The 19747-nt window shown below is 48.6% G+C and overlaps 1 protein-coding gene across 1 annotated transcript in view; it reads right to left on the bottom strand.

Annotated features, from left to right (window-relative positions):
• The window catches only part of LOC146834664 (DBIRD complex subunit ZNF326-like), a 228115-nt gene that overhangs the window by 161826 nt on the left and 46542 nt on the right, over positions 1 to 19747 (bottom strand). Inside the window, exon 5 of the mRNA XM_085602152.1 lies at positions 17684 to 17768. Within this exon, the coding sequence (XP_085458278.1) occupies positions 17684 to 17768 (85 nt within the window). The remainder of the gene's footprint in view (positions 1 to 17683; positions 17769 to 19747) is intronic.

The following is a 19747-nucleotide window of genomic DNA, read 5'->3' as shown; positions in this document are numbered from 1 at the left end:
CCGGACTCGGGGTCTCAGTCGCCGTGGGGTCGTCCTCAGGGTCTTTGTCCACTCCGGCACTGGCCAGGCTTGGCTGGTGCAGAGTGTGTTGGGTCCGCGGTTCCGGGCTGCTGCCAGGAGTTAGGAATAGGTTTCTCGAGTAGAGCCTCTACTCATGGGAGTCCCAGGGAATCAGAGGTCAAAGGTAGCCAGGTCCTCCGGGGTTTTTGAGGTTGCTGGCCACAAGAGATGCCGCGCTGGAGCAGGAGCAGGTTCGAGGGTCGACAGGCCGGTAGGGCTGGGGCCAAAGCAGTTGGTGTCTTCCTCTTTTTAGCAGCTGCAGGGCAGGTCTTTTTTCTTCTTGCTCTTCTTGTAGGTTTCTATCTGGAATCTGGGGAAGGAAGGTTCAGGGGGCCCCTAAATACTAGATTTAGGGGCGTTACAGGTAGGTGAAGGCCAGGGACCAATGGGTCCTTGTCCTGGGGTGGGTACACCCCCTATCCTGCCTCTCTCCTGTGGGAGGGGGGCAGTAGCCTAATCCTGATAGGGTAGGGCCTCCCATCTTCAAGATGGCGAGAGCCCGGAGATGTGCTTCACCTCGCCTCCCCCACCTGAGGGGTGGGGTGGGCAGGCTGGCACATCCCCTGTCCTTGTATGGGGTTTCCGGCCAAGCTTCCTGCCAGAGTGGGGGGTTGCAGTGGCCTGGGGAAACTCCAACTGGCGGCATGCCTTTGAAGCTTCCCTTTGCTCATCCTGGGGGAGGAGATTTCTCACCTCACCCAGGATGTGCATTGTTGCAGGCCCGGGAGAGCAGGGGCTCTCCCACCCAGGGGTCCAGCAACGTGTCTGCTGTGTGGCAGCCTGGGCAGCCTCAGAGCAGACGTGGATTGTAGGTTAGCTGTAAGGGGGCATCTCTAAGATGCCCTCTGGGGTGCTTAGTACATTAAATCCCACACTGGCATCAGTGTGGGTTTAATGTGCTGAGAAGTTTGATACCAAACTTCCCAGTCTTCAGTGTTGCCCTTATGGTGCTGTGGAGTTCGTGTTTGACGAGCTCTCAGCACCATGTACTTGTAAAAGGCAGCACTGTACTTACAGTGCCCAGGAATGGACCTGGGTACTGTAGGGGCACAGGGCTCCTGCTCCTGTGCCCACACCATAGGCATAAGGCACCCAGCCAGAGGGGTGGCTGACATATGCCTTGGCAGTATAGGTAATGGGCATGGCACACAGAGATGTGTGCCATGTCGACTCTTTGTTTTGTCCTGCACCCAGACACTCAGCCTGCAAAGGCAGTGTGTGTGTGTAAGGGTACAGGGCCTCTAAGGGTGGCACAATGAGTGCTGCAGCCCTTAGAGGCCTTCCCTGGTCACAAGGCCCTGGGTACCTAGGGTACCATTTACCAGGGGCTGACATGTGGCCAGGGTTTGCCAATTGGGAGTTTGTGTGTTTTAAGGAAGGAACATAGGCCCTGGGCACCTGATTGGCAGGAGCCCAGGGCACAACAAGGGAAAGTGCATCAGCTATTAGGCAAAAAAAAAAAAAGGGGGGGTTACTGCAACAGAAACCCACTTTCTCACAGTTGCAATAGGCAACACAATTTTAAACAATAATGCATTGAGTTCAATGGAAGTCTCAAGTTATTTGTAACAGATTACTTTTAGGATTACTTTTGGAATTCCAGGACTGGATCCTAGATTCAGTCCTGGGTCAGTACTCCGAATCAAGTGATGAAAGTAGACTTAATTACTGTGATGATTTTTAGACAATATTTTGATATTTTAAAAGTGGACAGAAAATATTTCATAGAAAACAGTCAATGATTCCCTATGGCAGAAAATTCTAGTTGCAGGTATAGTATGTTCTCGTTACTTTTGTAATCCAGTACTGGGCGCCTAGACTCAGTACTGGGACCTTTATCCAAAACAGGTAAGTAATTATGTTTTCAGAATTTATACGATTTTTAAAGAATATTAAAAGTTTGCAGAAATTGAAATTTCACAGAAAAACAGTCAATGATTTCCTATGGGAGAAAATTGGGTTACTGGCAAGTACAGTTGTAAGTATCCAGCACTGGGAGCTCACCTAATAGCAGGTGAGTATTTTCGTTTTCGGTACTCGGCTGATTTTTGGTGAATATTTTAAGTTTTGAAAAGTCCACACACCGAAGAAATTTCAGGAAAAAACAGTCAATGTTACCCTATGGAGAAAATTGAGTTAATTGAATTAAAAGGTAAGTACTCGACTGGCAGAGTTAAGGTCCTCGGCATATACTCAGGGGTCTCCCAGGGTCAGGTAGGTACAGTTGGTTCACCCTCAGCGGCACAAGGGCGGCCGGGTGCAGAGTGAGTTAGGCCCAATGTTATCCTATGAGAGGTAGGGGGGCCTTGGTTGGCGGCTGCTGAGTAGCAGGCCACGCGGCTGTGGGAGTGGGAGTGGGCTCCTGGTCACTTACTCAGAGGGCAAGTGGGGAAGTAGATCGGTGTAGAGGTTGCACTGCCAGGGTCACTCGGGCGGCTGGGTGCAGGGTGCTTTTGAGCCTTCGGGCGCTCAATTGATTTCAATGGGAAATCTACGGTTTGGAAAAAGACTGCAAGCTCGGGGACGAAGATTCTTCAGGTGCCACCACCACTTCGAGAGGTAGGTAGTTGGAGGATAGGTAGGTACCCCGGGATTGGGCACAGGGGGCCGCGGGCGCAGGGGTGCCTTTTGGTGTCAGGAAATCTTACCCTCAGTTGATCGCGGTTGGGGGGGGGGGGGGGGGGCACCTGGTTCTGAGGCTGCAGGCTTCTTAAGGAGTGTCTAGGGAGATCCTTGGCTGCCGGACTCGGGGTCACAGTCGCCGTGGGGTCGTCCTCATGGTCATTGTTCACTCCAGCACAGGCCAGGCTTGGCGGCTGCAGAGTATGAAGGGTTCGCGGTTCCGGGCTGCTGCCAGGGATTAGAAGTAGATTTTGAGTAGAGCCTCTACTCATGGGAGTCCCAGGTGCTTAGAGCCAAAAGGTAGCCAGGTCCTCCGGGTTTTGTGAGGTTGCTGGCCACAAGAGATGCCGGGTTGGAGCAGGAGCAGGTTCGAGGATCGACAGGCCGGTAGGGCTGGGGCCAAAGCAGTTGGTGTCTTCCTCTTAGCAGCTGCAGGGCAGGTCTTCTTTCTTATTCGGATTTCGGAATCTGGAGAAGGAAGGTTCAGGGTGCCCCTAAATACTAGATTTAGGGGCGTTACAGGTAGGTGAAGGGCAGGGACCAACGGGTCCCTGCCCTGGGGTGGGTACACCCCCTATCCTGCCTCTCTCCTGTGGGAGGGGGGCAGTAGCCTAGTCCGGATAGGGTAGGGCTTCCCATCTTCAAGATGGCGAAAGCCCGGAGATGTGCTTCACCTCGCCGCCCCCACCTGAGGGTTCGAGTTGGCAGAGGCTGGCACACCCCCTGTCCTTCCTTGGGGTTTGCGGCCAGTCTTCCCGCCAGAGTGGGGGTTTAGAACCGGTAGCGGCCAGTTGCCGAGTACAGCAAGTGGCCTGGAGAAGCTCACAAAGGCAGCATGCCTTTGAAGCTTCCCCTACCCATCCTGGGGGAGGAGATTTAGCACCTCGCCCAGGATGTCTATTGTTGCAGACCCAGGAGAGCAGGGGCTCTCCTATCCAGGGGTCCAGCAACATGTCTGCTGTGTGGCAGCCTAGGCAGCCTCAGAACAGACGTGGATTGTAGGTTAGGTTTTTAGGGGGCATCTCTAAGATGCCCTCTGGGGTGCTTGGTACATTAAATCCCACACTGGCATCAGTGTGGGTTTAATGTGCTGAGAAGTTTGACACCAAACTTCTCAGTCTTCAGTGTTGCCATTATGGTGCTGTGGAGTTCGTGTATGACGAGCTCCCAGCACCATGTGCTCTTAAAAAGCAGCACTGCACTTACAGTGCCCAGGAATGGACCTGGGTACTGTAGGAGCACAGGGCTCCTGCGCCCACACCATTGGCATAGGGCACCCAGCTAGAGGAGTGGCTGATGTATGCCATGGCAGTGTAGGTGGTGGGTATGGCACACAGGGATGTGTGCCATGTCGACTCTTTGTTTTGTCTTGTACCCAGACACCCAGCCTGCAAGGGCAATGTGTGTGGGTAAGGGTACAGGGCCTCTAAGGGTGGCACAATGAGTGCTGCAGCACTTAGAGGCCTTCCCTGGTCACAAGGCCCTGGGTACCATTTACTAGGGGCTGACATGTGGCTAGGGTTTGCCAATTTGGGTTTTGTGTTTTTAGAGAAGGAACATAGGCCCTGGGCACCTGATTGGCAGGAGTCCAGGGCACACTCAAAGTACATTTAGCAATTCAGCAAAAAGTGGGGGCATACCATGCAAGAAAGATGTCACTTTCTCACAAACAGTATATACAGAGCCACTTTCCTACACCGAGAGAGCCGGGTGCTGCGGTAAAGGCAACGCTGGCGCATACAGAGGAAGTCTGTGCGCCAATTTCCCCATTCTCTGCCATGCCAGATTGGTAGTGCGGATGGTATTTATTTCTTGTTTCGGAACATGTGCTCGGGTGTGGCAGAATATATTGAAGCAGAATTGGATGGGCGTCGCCGTCCTCAACTGCCATATGTGGGAGGTATCGGATCGGGTGGTACCAATAATGCGCATATTGTGCCTGGGCACAGAGATAATAGAGCAGAAAATCAGGGACCTTGAAACCCCCCTTTGAGTATGGGAGTGTCCGCGGGCGTAGTTCAATGCGGGTTTGCTTACCAGCCAAAATAAGGCCGGTTACACTGGTTGTCAGTCTTTGAAATACTGATTTTGGCGGAGTTATTGAAAGGTTATTGAATAGATATAGAAATTGGGGTAGTACGACCATCTTTACTACAGCCATTCTATCTGCCAGGGATAGAGGTAGATGTATCCATCTTTCTACCTTTTCTTCCAGTTTACTTATTGCAGTGCCATAGTTTGCTAGTATAACCACCACTGGATCTCTGTGATACCAGATGCCGAAATATCGGACAGGGTCTGACTGCCACTCCAGTTGGAAAGTCCACTGGGTGCGGTGCTGTAATATCGGTCAGTGGGATGATGGTTGATTTACTCCAATTTAGTTGAGAGTTCTGATTGTCTACTAAATTTAATGTATTCCCGGAGGAGAGGAGACAGATTATCTTGTGGTTCACGGACATAAAGCATCAGGTCGTCAGCAAGGGTCAAGGATGCCCGCTTGTTACAACCTCAGCAGCACTAGCGAGGCCGGGTGCTGAGGCTCAATATTATCTAATAGGGAATAGGGGGCCTCCGGTTGTTGGCTGCTTAGAAGCAGGCCACTGGTGTTAAGCTCAGGGCAAAGGAGGACCCTGTTTAGCACAAAAAGTGCTCCCGCAGCGGCGTCTGGGTGCAGGGGCTGGTTTGGCATCGGGTGCCCTGTTCAACAGATTTTCCGTTTTGAGCTGCAGGCTCGGTCCATGAAGACTTCCGGGAGAAACGAACAGCTGGGCAGGTAAGTTGGATGGCCCAGGGACATAGGTGCACCTCGAGTTCTCTTCTACAGGGCGCAGGGCGGCTGGATGCAGGGGTGTCTTGAGGTCGGATTTCACTACCGGGCCACTCGCAGTTGGGGGGGTGCCTCGCTGGGACCGGTGGGCTGTAGGCGATGGGTGCAGTGGTGGTTCCAGGCGTCAGGTTTCTTTGTCCTCAGCAGGCTGTCTTGGGAGTTTTCTTTTAAACAGAGCTGCAGTTCACAGAAGATCTGGTCTTTGTTGAGGGCAGTCAGTCTTCCTAGGGCTCTGGAGGTCGCTGGCTGCAGGACAAGGTGACTTTTGGCGCAGGATCTCTGGAAAGTGCACACGGGCCAGTAGGGCAGTCTCCTCTGCTGGGCGTCTTCTTTCGTCCTTTCTTCTTAGGTTGCAGGAATCTGCTTTTTTGGTTCAGGGCTGCCCCCTAAATACTGTATTTAGGGGGTGTTTTAGGGGTCTTCGGGTCAGTGGCCAATGGGCTACTGACCTTAGGGTGACTACACCCTTTGTGTACTCACCCCATGAAAGAAACTGGCTCTATATATACTGCACCAAAGTGAGGTGCAGTGTGTATAGAGTCCAAGGATCTCCATAGGTTTGGTAGAGGTTAAGGTTAGATAAAACCTTTGGGGCAGAGCTTGCCACGGAATGAGATGGCCGCAGACTAAGCGAGCTTCTCGTGGACGCCTGCGATATCCTTCAATAATCCTGGCAAAAACCGAAGATACGACGTAACTGAGAGAAGGTGCCGCAGTGTGAAACGGGAGCAAGCGCTGAGCTGCTGAGAACATCGCTAAACGTACTAAGTGCCAAGGTGGACGATCTGCGCTCTGAGTGAGGCTTGGGCGATGAAGAGGAAACAAAAGCCATTGCCGCCCCCCAAGCCGAGACGTAAAGCACGTACGCGGCTGCGTAGAGCGGCTGCTCCCGCCGCAGATCACGTGTCAGCCCGGGACGCTGCGGAACCACCAAGCTATACCTCCGAAGGTACTGGGGCTGTGGGGGAGGTGCGGGGGAGTCATAGCGGAGACCACAGAAGGCGAGAAACGCAACGCTGGCTGCCCGGGAGGAGAGCTAAAAGGCACAAAGGCGGAGAGCGGCGATTAGACTCTGGAGCAGTGAAAGCCGACTGCCTTGGGAGCCGTTTGGAAGACGCTGAGCCTATATATGAAGGGGCCACGCTCAAAACAGTAGAAAGCAGAACACAGAGCGGGGGGCAACTACACTGTGCAAACCCAATTTGAAACAGTCACAGGACCCAACAGATTGGAAAATAACAGCCACGTGCGGGCCACATTTAAAATAAGAGTGTTACTCAGCTGCATGACGGAGGACATGTGAACCGAGTAGAAGGAAACCCATATGGGTGAAATTTAATGGCACATTGTAAGCGGTGTAGCCCAGCTTCTGATGTGGGATTTGGGGACCACTGTAGTCACCTGATACTGCGGACTACTGTTGGAGGTCAAAACCGATCACGTGGTGCGTAGGTAAAATCAGAGGTGACTGGATAGACACAAGCTGGCCCCTGATATAGCGCCTGGAGCAGATACACATAGGGTGACAAGCATACCCACGCTAGAACGCAACGGCGTTGCGACTAGGGCGCAGCGAACACATACCTGTGGAGCCCTTTGATTGACGTGCAAAGTGCGGCCAAGGTGAGCCACGGGCAACTCCTGTGAACAAGAGAAGGTGCTCATGCCACGGAGTGTACGTGAAAGCGAGTGGTCGATATACCTGTGGGGAGGTGGCGGTGTACTAGTGGACGCTGCACATCTGACTGCTACAGTACACCGGAAACCACAAACCAGGTCGCACAAGACAACAAAATCATGGGCAAATCAGACCGCAATCAGCCCAAAATACATTTTGAGCAGGCGAAGAAACAGCACGTGCAGGGGCTGGGAGAGCAGACTTGGGTGCAGTCTACGGAGGGGGCGGCAGGAGGCGTATCAAACGATGATATTCAAACTATGTTCAACACGATACAAGCTGCACTCACGAACATTGATGGGAAAATAGATACTTTGACATACAGAGTCGATAGAATGTCGGAGCGCATTGGATAAACGCACAGAGCGAATAGACATGGCAGAACGCAGGATATCCGAAGCGGAAGATGGACAAGTACAGATGAAGGCATCGCAGAACAAGATGGAGAAACAACTTGTAGCAATGGTGGCGAAGGCTGAGGACAGAGGCAAGGTCTCGAAGAAATAACATACGACTAACGGGAGTTGCGGAAACGACAAACACTGGGCCAATGGAACGCTACGTGGAGCAACTGCTTATATCCATGCTGGGGAGAGACACTTTTTCAGAGATTTTTATAGTGGAGAGGGCTCACAGATCCCTTGCGCCGAGGCCTCCTACTGGGTCCCGTCCTAGGCCGATCATCGCCAGGATCCTAAATTATAGGGACAGGGACGCGGCCCTTCGCAAGTCTAGAGAGCTGGGCACCTTGACTCACGAAGGAATGGACAGCTCAATACATCCAGACTTTACGGCAGCTGTACAGGAAGCGAGGAAAAAGTTTGGAATAGCAAAACAAACACCGAGATCTAAAGATACCATATGCTATGCTATACCCGGCGCGACTCAAGGTCAAAGATGACGGAAATTCGAGAATATACACTGAACCTCAAGAAGTGTTAAAGTTTATAAATCAGAAGGGACAGCCAAGTGCGAGGAGAAGAGCGCCAAGAGGGGAGCAAACAGATCAACCTTCACTGTCGGATGTCGAATAAATGGATCTTTCTTTCCAGACATGTGCTAGCTCCAGCAACGACTGATGGGCGCACTAAAGCGGTGAACTTTACAGCTTAAAATGGTGAAAGCGCCCAAAGACACTGGAACATCGTTTGGAACAGGGGGGGGGGGGGGGGGGGGGGGAAACCCTAAGAAGGAGCAGATAAGTTACTAGAGGGTGTTTCGGTGTCTAATATGTTAGAGACAATGATTCTTCTTCCTGACGAAATGTTGAATGGGGACTAGTCAGAGTACTTTACGGCACTACTTAAAAGAAACTATAACGGTTTTTGAGCTTAGTAATAGGCTACAACGGGGCGTCTACCCATGTGGCCTAGGTCACATGAAAACAGGGAGGCAGCTCTGACCCCTTTGTGTACTCCACACAGTTATCGTGTTTTTTTTGTTTTGGGGTTTTTTGGTTCCTTCCTTTTTGTCCACAGGTACTAAGGGTACGGGACTGTTGGGTTTGATGGGAATGTCTCCACTAGCGCGGGGAGGGTGGAGTGGGAGGGGAAGGGAACGAGTATTAGGGGGGAAAACTCTGACCAGTGTTACAGGGACATACCAGCACAGGAGTGACAATAAGATGTCTCAGACGCCGTAATGGGCAAGTTGACAACGGCACGACTAATGACTAACACACTACATTCATACAGAACACTAACGTTTCTGACGTGGAATGTTAGAGGCCTCCACAACCCACAGAAAATACGCAAAGTATTGGCATACTTAGATAGGCACCAAGTCGACGTGGCATGTTTACAGGAAACACACCTGACAGACCTCAGGGAGCAGCAGATAGGAGCCAGATGGTCAATATACAGGCTTGCATCATCTTACTCCTCATACGCTAGGGCGGTTCTGCTGTTGGTGAAGCGCAACACACCTTTTCAACTTATTACATCAGTGAAAGACGACCAGGGACGCTACGTTATAGTGAAGGGATGTTTTGGTGGCACCACTCTGACAATCATCAATCTGTATGGTCCAAACATAATGACCCATCTGTCTATAACCACATCCTAACGCAGCTTGGTGCATTACAGCCTTCAGCTGTCCTATGGGGAGGGGATTTTAACACCTGCCTTGACCCTGCACTAGACAGATCCACTGGACAAGATAGATATGGCAAAAATGCAGCGAAAGTGTTGAGGGAGGGGATGGTAGACTGGGGACTGGTGGACATATGGAGGCTCAGAAACCCTGACAGACGAGAAGGCACTTGTTTTTCACTAACACACCTTACTTGGTCCAGGCTAGACTATTGGATAGGGATCCAAGATGTATACACTTGGACAACTACCATTGATCATTTACCCAGAACCCTATCAGATCATGCCCCAGTAAGACTTCAACTGGCAATTCCGACACACACACCCCACGGCATTTCACTTGGAGACTAAGACACACGGCGCTTCAAGACCAGGTGTTCCATGAGGAACTTAGACAGGTGATAACGGGATACTTTGACCACAATACTGGATCGGTCGCTAGCACAAAGACGATCTGGGAGGCATTCAAGGTCACCATCAGGGGGCATTGCATTGGCAAGCACGCAGGCATATTGAGAGACATTCAGCAACAACTGACGAAGATAGAAACAGGCATCACTAGACTGGAACGTGAATTTGAAAACACACGCAACACATCGCTGCTAGCTGAAATTAGGAAACAAGTAGATAAATACAATGAGTTTGCGGCGGATGAGGTAAAATATATTTCGCGGAAATATACGGCTAGAAACTTCGGCGAGGGCGGGAGGCCGGGACGAGCATTATCACACAAAATCAGACCCACACATGTTAATGCATATGTCACTCAGATACATAATGAGCAACGTCAGATGGTATATGACACACCGGCAATTCTGGATTGCTTCACTAAATACTACGCGAAATTATACGAGGCTCAGGCGCGGGTCCCGACAGTGGACATACATGAATATTTAGATGATGTGGCGCTGGCGTGGCTGTCAGATACGCACCAAGAGTATTTGTCATCATATAACAAAAGAAGATATTGTAGATGCAATCAACTCTCTCCCGAACAATAATGCTCCTGGCCTGGATGGGCTACCGGGGGAATTTTATAAGGAGTTCCGAGACTTGCTAATTCGATACCTAGCTGAAATGCTGGAGGAATCATACGCGGAAGACACACTTCCGAAGACATTAAATGAGGCACTTCTGATAGCGCTCCCGAAACACGGGAAAGACCCAACCGAGTGCGACTCATACAGGCCTCTGTCACTGATAAATATAGATGCCAAGATATTGGCAAAAATAATAGCAAACAGGATCCAGCCGTTGCTGTGCAATCTGGTGCTTCCAGACCAAGCAGGGTTCATGCCAACGCAATCCACCACGCATAATATACACACAATATTTGTGATGTTCCACCAGTTGGACCCGGGCATGGCTGCGGCCCAATTGGACGCGGCCAAGGCATTCAACTCCGTTGTGTGGGACTTCATGTATGTCACTCTCCGGAGGATGGGGTTCCCCGAACCATTCCTCAAATGGATATCATTATTGTATGCCAAGCCTACAGCACAGGTTAGAATCAATGGAAACACGTCCGGCACAATAGTGATCACAAGAGGTACCAGACAGGGGTGCCCCTTATCTCTCATGCTATTTGCGTTGATCTTGGAACCATTGGCTTGCAAAATTAGGCAGAAGCACTTTGGGGCCGCCCTACAATTTAGTCTACGACCCCATTGGGATTGCGCTATACGCGGATGACATGGTCATATACACCACGCACCGACTTGAATCTGAAACCGCTAATAAGGGAGTATATCAGATACAAGAAATAATCAGGCCTCCGCATAAACTGGGATAAGTCAGTGGTGATACCGCTCAAGGCTGACACTCCGGAACCAGATTTGGAATATCCGCTAAAGTGGCAAAAAGACCCAGTTAAATACTTGGGTATCTGGATACACCGTGACCCAGAACGGGTAATCAGAGAAAACTACGGAACGGCGCTGGTGCCATTGGAGGAACAGGTGGAAAAGTGGATAAAACTGCCCCTTTCCATAGCGGAAAGAATTGCGATACATAAAATGGTAGTGCTACATCGGTTTTTATATTTATTTTGGAACATACCAATATGGTTGAACAAAGATTTTTGTCAAGATACGTTCCATATTGCACGGCTAACATGGGCAGGGAAGCAGGCTCGGACTAGTTGGAAGACGTTGGCTCAGCCGTACTATTTGGGAGGGTTTGGGGCGCCAGATCTCCACTTATATTTTATCTGTGCACAAGCACAGCACGCGCACTATTGGACGAAACCACATGCCCATATCCCACATATAGCGGTAGAGAAGGATAGTGAACATCCCACACCACTGACTGCACTCATTGCGGAGCCAAAGACATGCATACCTCAAGACAAGATCCAGACGGCTGGATGCACTTCAAGGGCATGGCACGAGTTGGCTCATAGGGCACACAAGCTCCCAATTTACGAGAGGGCCCTTCCGGTGGCAAAACATCCCAAACTTACGGTAACGCAGGAAAAGAAAATGTACGATCTTTTAGTGGAGATGGGAGTGACTACCATGGGCTCCATATTTCCACATAATAAATTCATTAACTTGGCGGACCTGGCACTCTGTGCCCACCAGTCCCCTTTGAAGAAATTTGCGTATCTAAGGCTGCGGACATTGTACAGCACATTTCCAGATGAGCCTCAGCAATGATTTTATTAACAACACCGACGAGACACAACTTGGTGACGCGCCTCTACAACGCGGCCCAAGAAGAACAGGCAGGGAGGTCAAATGGTGCGATGCTGAGATGGGAAGCAGCGCTAGGTGAAAAGATAGATGAGCAAGATTGGCAATATAGCTGCACGCAACTCACACTACTCACGTCAAATTGCAATTTGCGCATTATCCACTTTAAGTTTCGACATCAGCTATATTACACGCCGACTAAATTATATAGTTTTGAGTTTCGGGAGACTAATAGATGTCAGAGATGCAAGGCTGAAGGTGCAAATTTCTTGCACATGTCCTGGGCATGCCAACAGCTGCAGACATATTGGCGAGAAGTCACCACCGTACTCACTGAAATGCTGGAGGAGCAAATTCCCAACACAGCCCTGGTGTGTTTGCTGGGAGTCAGGAAGCTTAAATATGTAAGGCGAAGGAAGTTCTTAGCGGTTGCACTACTGTGAGAAAGTGCCATCTTTCTTGCATGGTATGCCCCCACTTTTTGCTGAATGTTCTTTGACTGAGTGTGCCATGGACTCCTGCCAATCAGGTGCCCAGGGCCTATGTTCCTTCCCTAAAACAAACCAAACCCAAATTGGCAAACCCTGGCCACATGTCAGCCCCTGGTAAAGGGTACCCTAAGTACCCAGGGCTTTGTGACCAAGGAAGGCCTCTAAGAGCTGCAGCACTCCTTGTGCCACCCTTCGAGGACCTGTACACCCCCCCCCCCCTTTGCAGGCTGAGTGTTTGGGTGCAAGACAAAAACAAAGTCGACATGGCACACATCCCTGTGTGCCATGCCCATCACATACACTGCCATGGCATACATCAGTCACCCCTCTAGCTGGGTGCCTTATGCCAATGGTGTGGGCACAGGAGCTGGATCCCTGTGCCCCTACAGTGACCAGGTCCATTCCTGAGCCCTGTAAGTGCAGTGCTGCCATGTAAGAGTACATGGTGCTGAGAGCTCGTCAAACACGAGCTCCACAGCACCATAATGGCAACACAAAAGACTGAGAAGTTTGGTATCAAATTTCTCAGCGCATTAAACCCACACTGCCGCCAATGTGGGATTTAATGTACCCAGCACCCCAGAGGGCATCTTAGAGGTGCCCCCTTAAACCTAACCTACAAATCCACATCTGCTCTGAGGCTGCCTACGCTGCCACCCAGCAGACATGTTGCTGGACCCCTGGATAGGAGAGACCCTGCTCTCCTGGTCCTACAACAATGCACATCCTGGGCGAGGTGCTAAATCTCCTCCCCCAGGATGGGCAGGGGGAGCTTCCCCAGGCCCCTGCAACCCCCCACTCTGGCGGGACGCTTTGGGCGGAAACCCCAAATAAGGACACGGGATGTGCCAGCCTGCCAATCCCACCCCTCAGGTGGGGGAGGCGAGGTGAAGCACATCTCAGAGCTCTCGCCATCTTGAAGATGGGGAGTCCTACCCTATCAGGACTAGGCTACTGCCCCCCTACCACAGGAGAGAGGCAGGATAGGGGGTGTTCCCACCCCAGGACAGGGACCCATTGGTCCCTGCCCTTCACCTACCTGTAACGCCCCTAAATCTAGTATTTAGGGGTGCCCTGAACCTTCCTTCCCCAGATTCCAGATTCAAAACTACGAAGAGCAAGAAGAAAGAAGACCTGCCATGCAGCTGCTGAAAAGAGGAAGACACCAACTGCTTTGGCCCTAGCCCTACCGGCCTGTCGACCCTCGAACCTGCTCCTGCTCCAGCCCGGCATCTCTTGTGGCTAGCAACCTCACCAACCCCAGAGGACCTGGCTACCTTTTGGCTCTAAGCCCCTGGGACTCCCATGAGTAGAGGCTCTACTCAAAACCTCTTTAACCCCTGGCAGCAGCCCGGAACCGCGAACCCAGCACACTCTGTTCACTCCGGCACTGGCCAGGGTCGGCTGGTGCTAAGACCCTGAAAACGACCCCACGGCGACTGACCCAGAGTCCGGCACCCAAGGACCTCCCTCGACACTCCTGAAGAAGCCTGCAGCCTCAGAACAAGGTGCCCCCCCAACCGCGATCAACAGAGGGTAAGATTTCCCAACACCAAAAGGCACCCCTGCACGCGGCGCCCCACGGCCCCCTGTGCCCAATTATGGGGTACCTACCTATCCTCCAACTACCCAACTTATCTCTCGAAGTGGTGGTGGCACCTGAAGATTCCTCGTCCCCGAGCTTGCAGTCTTTTTCTAAACCGGAGATTTCCCATTGAACTCCATTGAGCGCCCGACGGCTCAAAAGCCCTCTGCACCCAGCCGCCCGAGTGGCCCTGGCAGTGAAAACTACACCTACCTACTTCCCCACTTGCCCTGAGTAAGTGACCAGGAGCCCAGCTCCCACAGCCACGTGGCTTGCCATTCAGCAGCCACCAAACAAGGCCCCCCTATCACTCATAGGATAAGATTGGGCCTAACTCTCTCTGCACCCGGCCGCCCAAGAGCCGCTGAGGGTGAACCAACTGTACCTACCTGACCCTGGGAGACCCCCCCCCCGAGTCTGTGCCCAGAACCTCAACTCTGCCAGTCGAGTACTTACCCTTAAACCGCAAACTCCATTTTCCTCATAGGGTAACATTGACTGGCTTTTTCCTGAAATTTCTTCTAAGTGTGGACTTTTCAAATCTTAAAATATTCACCAAAAATCAGCCGAGTGACAAAAACGAATTTACTCACCTGCTCTTAGGTGAGCTTCCAGTGCTGGATCTTGGTGCCCAGCACGGACTCTGAAAAATACTTACAACTGTACTTACCCTTAACTCAATGTCCTTTCATAGGAAACCATTGACTGTTTTTCTGTGAAATTTCTTCTAAGTGTCGATTTCTGCAATCTTAAAATATTCTTAAAAAAATCGTATAATATCTGAAAACGTAATTACTTACCTGTTTTGGATAAAGTTCCCAGTACTGAGTCTAGGCACCCAGTACTGGATTACAAAAGTAACGAGAACATACTGTACCTGTAACCTGAATTTTCTTCCATAGGGAATCATTGACTGTTTTCTCTGAAATATTTTTCAAGTGTCAACTTTTAAAATAGCTAAATATTATTTAAAAATCATTACAGTAATTAAGTCGCCTTTCATCACTTGATCCTGAGAACTGACCCAGGACTGAATCTAGGATCCAGTCCTGGAATTCCAAAAGTAATCTAAAAAGTAATCTGTTGCAAATAACTTGAATTTACCATTGAGCTCAATGTATTGTTGTGTTTAGAAATAGAGTTGCCTACTGCAACCACTTGTAACTGTTTACAAAAGTCTATTGCATATTGCAAAAGTATTTATATGAAACATCTCCTGCTGAGAAAGTATATTTTAAATCCAAGTGTTGGTTCTAAAATAAAACAAGCATATATTTTTTTATATATAAACCATTGGCTTAGAGTTCAGTTATTGAGTGTGTGAGACCATTTGGTGTCTGAGTGTGTACAACAAATGCTTTACACTGTCCTCTGATACTGCCTTACTGCTCGACCAAGCTACCACTTTAGAGAGTAAGATTATATCTAACTTTAACCTCCGTCAAACCCTGGGGGACTGTGGACTCTGTACACCTTGTACCTATTAAGGAACAGTATATACAGAGCCACTTTCTCACACCATTTACCAGGGGCTGACATGTGGCCAGAGATGCCAATTGGGTTTAGGCTTCAATGCAGTTTTAGGGAAGGAACACAGGCCCTGGGCACCCGATTGGCAGGAGCCCAGGGCACACTCACTCAAAGTACATCAGCAATTCAGCAAAATGTGGGGGCATACCATGCAAGGAAGATGGCACTTTCTCACACCCAGCTTCCTACACATGGTATTTTATGCACTAACAGCTTAAGAGCAAGCAAATAAACTCCCATGTGCCCTTTTGGCCTCTATATTAAATATCCAACCTAAACACTGTACACTAATGAATGTTAAAACAGTGATAATTTCACTCAACAGTAGGTAAAGAACAGGACAATATCAATTGGGAGGATTCTACAGCAATGATGGAGATCCAAGTACTAGAAAAAACATTCGCATGACCTCCGCTATGGTGAGGATTCTACTGTCAACCTGGACAGATGAATAATAAAGTCATGCTTGACGACACCATCTAGCAATGGAAAACTAACATTCAAAATGTTGGTATTAAAAGGAGGCCAACCTTAATGTGGATTTGGAGCCAACCTGAACGTGGAATACAACGATTCCGTAGGTTCAACAGAGCCAGAACTTGCCGGTGGGATAGCTCACACTGGACTTGCAGTGCCTGCAGACCTATAGTAACAATGTGACCATTCCAAGAAGGTCATTTAAAAACACCAACAAAACATCCATTTATGGTTCATATATTCGAAAGGAGGGGGTGAATCAATAACAGGAGGCAAACAGTACTTCACATGAGCACACACGGGAAGATCAACTTAACTCCTTGGCCTTAGAGGTAATGCCACCTTTCCACCCATAAGATTACTTTTAGACTGCTTAACAATTTCAGAATGGGTTTGTACATCAGACGACAGCCCTGACTAAGCTGTACAGTCTACTCGGAATGGAAATAACCATATCAGATGATCGAAGATTGTGAAGATGAATATACCTGCAAAAACAAGGAATTAGGCAGCTGCCAGAAAGAAGACAAGTGCTATGTGATCATGTTCCTCAGAGACAGTGCACGTGGCACCTCCTGAATGCAATACACCAAGTTAGGCACAGGGCACGCAAAGATGTACTGCATTACTATAACAGACTCAATGGTAAAGCGATGTTTAAAAAATAAAATAAATTAAAAAAAAAAAAAAAAAAAAGTATTTGCGACAGATCACCCAAGCAGACAAGAGATACAAGACCCAAAATTTAAAGTCCAAGTTTTAAACCAGAGACAAACTGGTACCATTAAGGCCTTGATGTGTAGGACACAAAGCAAAAGACCATAGCAGATTTGGGTGGCACAACTACAACTTGGAATTAGTCATTTATCTGCAGTGAATTTCAGCACAGTCATTCTTTCACTGTCAAGCTAAAACACTTAAACTTCTCAGTGGTGCTCTCAGTACATGAATATCCTTTGCTTGTGCAATTATTCGGTAAAGAACACAAACTTCTTTCACACAGCCATGATTTAATACAGTAGAAAAGCAATGTGCCATGCCACATGGTGAAACACTGGAATATTTCATAGTTTTTGTTCTGAACTTCCTTTAAAACAAGTACTTTTTTGGGCAATGGAATTTGAAAATAGTGATGTGAAAATGAAAATAAACACTGTATTTCTTCACACACTGACCCCTTGTGTATTTAAGTGTGGGTTCACCCCAAATCTCCTGGAATTGCCAAGCCAGCAGCTTTTGGTTCAGCCACTATAAATGGCCCTATTCCACAAACCTTGCCATCAAGTTAATTACCAAGCTAAAATTGGTCAATATGAGAAAGATGTCCAACTTGATCTGTCAGATTACAGGACTGCATAAAAAATGAGTTTGCCCTGTCAGAAAGACTGCTAGAGAAACTAGGCATATGAACAATGAATAAAAACAATTCACTTAAATTAGATTTGCAAAACAGACTTTCAGATTTAAACAGGGCCTCCTTCAAGAAACGCCTGTGTCAGTAACCGAAACCAAAGCCAACTCACACCCATGATTAACTAGTACAGGACAAAGGAGGCACTTAAATTCATTTGCAACAACCTACTCTGAACCTTTTGACTTTACGACAATCCTGTATCCATTACCGTACTTTTCATTATTTTTTTCCCGTCGTCGTCTCTGCTTCTCTCTTCTTGCTTCAATCTTGCGCTTTTCTTCCTCTTCATTGTTTACTTCTGTTTACCATAAAAAAGGAAAAAGTCATTTTAAGTTCACTCTCTGTGCCATGGGCTCCAATACTTTGAAATCATGTAATAAGTTGCAATATTTTGATCTCAACCACCTAAAAGACTAAGTACATATTTAACAACCCATTTGATGTCACACCATTTAGAAATCAACCAACCTCCAATACAGATCTAAAGGCTAACCATTAACCTTTCTTAATTTATTTTGAATGGTAGTGACTTAGGATGTGATTAGGAGTTCGGACCTCCATGGCACCGCTGCAACCGCCAGGGATCTGCAATCCCGGTTGGAGGTGCAGTGGCGTGAGGCCGCAATATGACTGGCAAGGCTGCTGCAGCCCTGCTAAGCATATTAAGAGTTTTTCACTACCAGTGGTCTCATGGTGGTGTTCACGCCATGAAACCACTGGCAGGGAGGAAACAGGGGCCCTCAGGGCCCCCTGGTGCCTCAGGCCATGGTGTACCCCCTTGTCTGCATGCACTCCCAGTTCCTGCACGGCATGGACTTCATAGTCTATGTCGTGCTGGAACATGCTTTGGCATTCCCATTGCGGTGCCTTTTTCAAAAGCACCGCCGTGGGAACGCCAAAAGACCACCTGCCAGACAAGGAAATTCAATATGGCGAGCGGCAGCAATCAAGTTTGGAGGTGCGGGAGCGGGGTGGTGGCATGCCAACCCGCTACTTCTGCACCGCCAGTCTCATAATCAGGCCCTTAATCTCACCACTTAAGCAACATTTAATCTTTAACTTGTAAGTTTAGAGCATTCAATTAAAATGTATGGAATGCATCTCATCTATTTTTTTTTCTTACACCTGAAAACAGTATGGTATGGAAAGCTTTTGCCAATGTGCTTATAAAAATTAAAAAGATATGCCTTAGTGACCCCTTACCATCAAGTCCATTCAACAATCAGGAGAGTCCGAGCGGTTTATTTTGAACTTGAGAGAGAAGCATGTACATAACTAGCATACTATACTCACTTGGTGTGGAGAAACTGCAACAGAATAAAACAGAAAACTGGGAACACAACACAATACTGGATAAAAAACAATTTCTCCATCTACTTTTCTGACAAAAATCAGTTTGGATGTGTGGCCGATCTCTGGGCAGCTGTCAAGGGTTATTCCATCAAAAGGTCCTTTCAGGCATGCAGATATCAAGATTACTCATTCCAAAAGTTCCCCAGGTCTATTCATTGAACACGCATGACCAGATGTTACAACCAAGGTCTTAATTGGGCTGACCGGGGAAGTGGGTATATCTAGGCACCCTTTCCACAGACTTTAATGGCCTATGCTAGTTTGATGCGAGTAGTTTGAGGTGAGATGCACATCACACCAGGCTTAATCCAGCCCAAAAATTGTGCCGTGCTACATCGCCCTTACAATGAGTTTTAATCGAGGATATGGCCAACTGTTACTTTTACCTTACAGAAATAGCTGAATTATAGTCTCAATCACAAATACTTTTCAGGAAATAAGCAGCTCTCAAACCTCTTAGTACCAAAACTGGGTGTCCCATACAAAAAAACTCACTTTGTAACTAGAGGCCTGATGAATAAATGGTTTACCTATTGCAAAACCCCAGATTCTATCAATACAAGGGGTTGAGACAGCTAAAAGGCACATATTGACATGTATTAAACCAAATTAACAATTCTTGGAAAGGTTTCCTGAATCATTAAATGAGTTTAGGAAACAATAAGAAAACCTAAGTTGGAAGGGGAGGATTTATGGCCCTTCCAAATACCTATTGCTTTTTGTACGAATTAATGTTTTGCAAATTAAACCCTTACATGAAACAAAATGTTACCACAAACTCAAACGAGGTGGTAACTCGTTCACAATTGGAATGGGCTACACAAGGGACCCCATTCCCTTTTGTGAATGTTGACAAAACAGCCTTTTGGGAGTAGGTAGCAGTTCATGGGGCCAGTGGTTAGTCCTCATAAAGGTTTGAGTAAC

Source organism: Triturus cristatus, chromosome 4_2, assembly GCF_964204655.1.
Source record: "Triturus cristatus chromosome 4_2, aTriCri1.1, whole genome shotgun sequence".
In the NCBI taxonomy this organism is placed as follows: Eukaryota; Metazoa; Chordata; class Amphibia; order Caudata; family Salamandridae; genus Triturus; species Triturus cristatus.
This window is presented reverse-complemented; position numbering and strand designations above follow the sequence as displayed.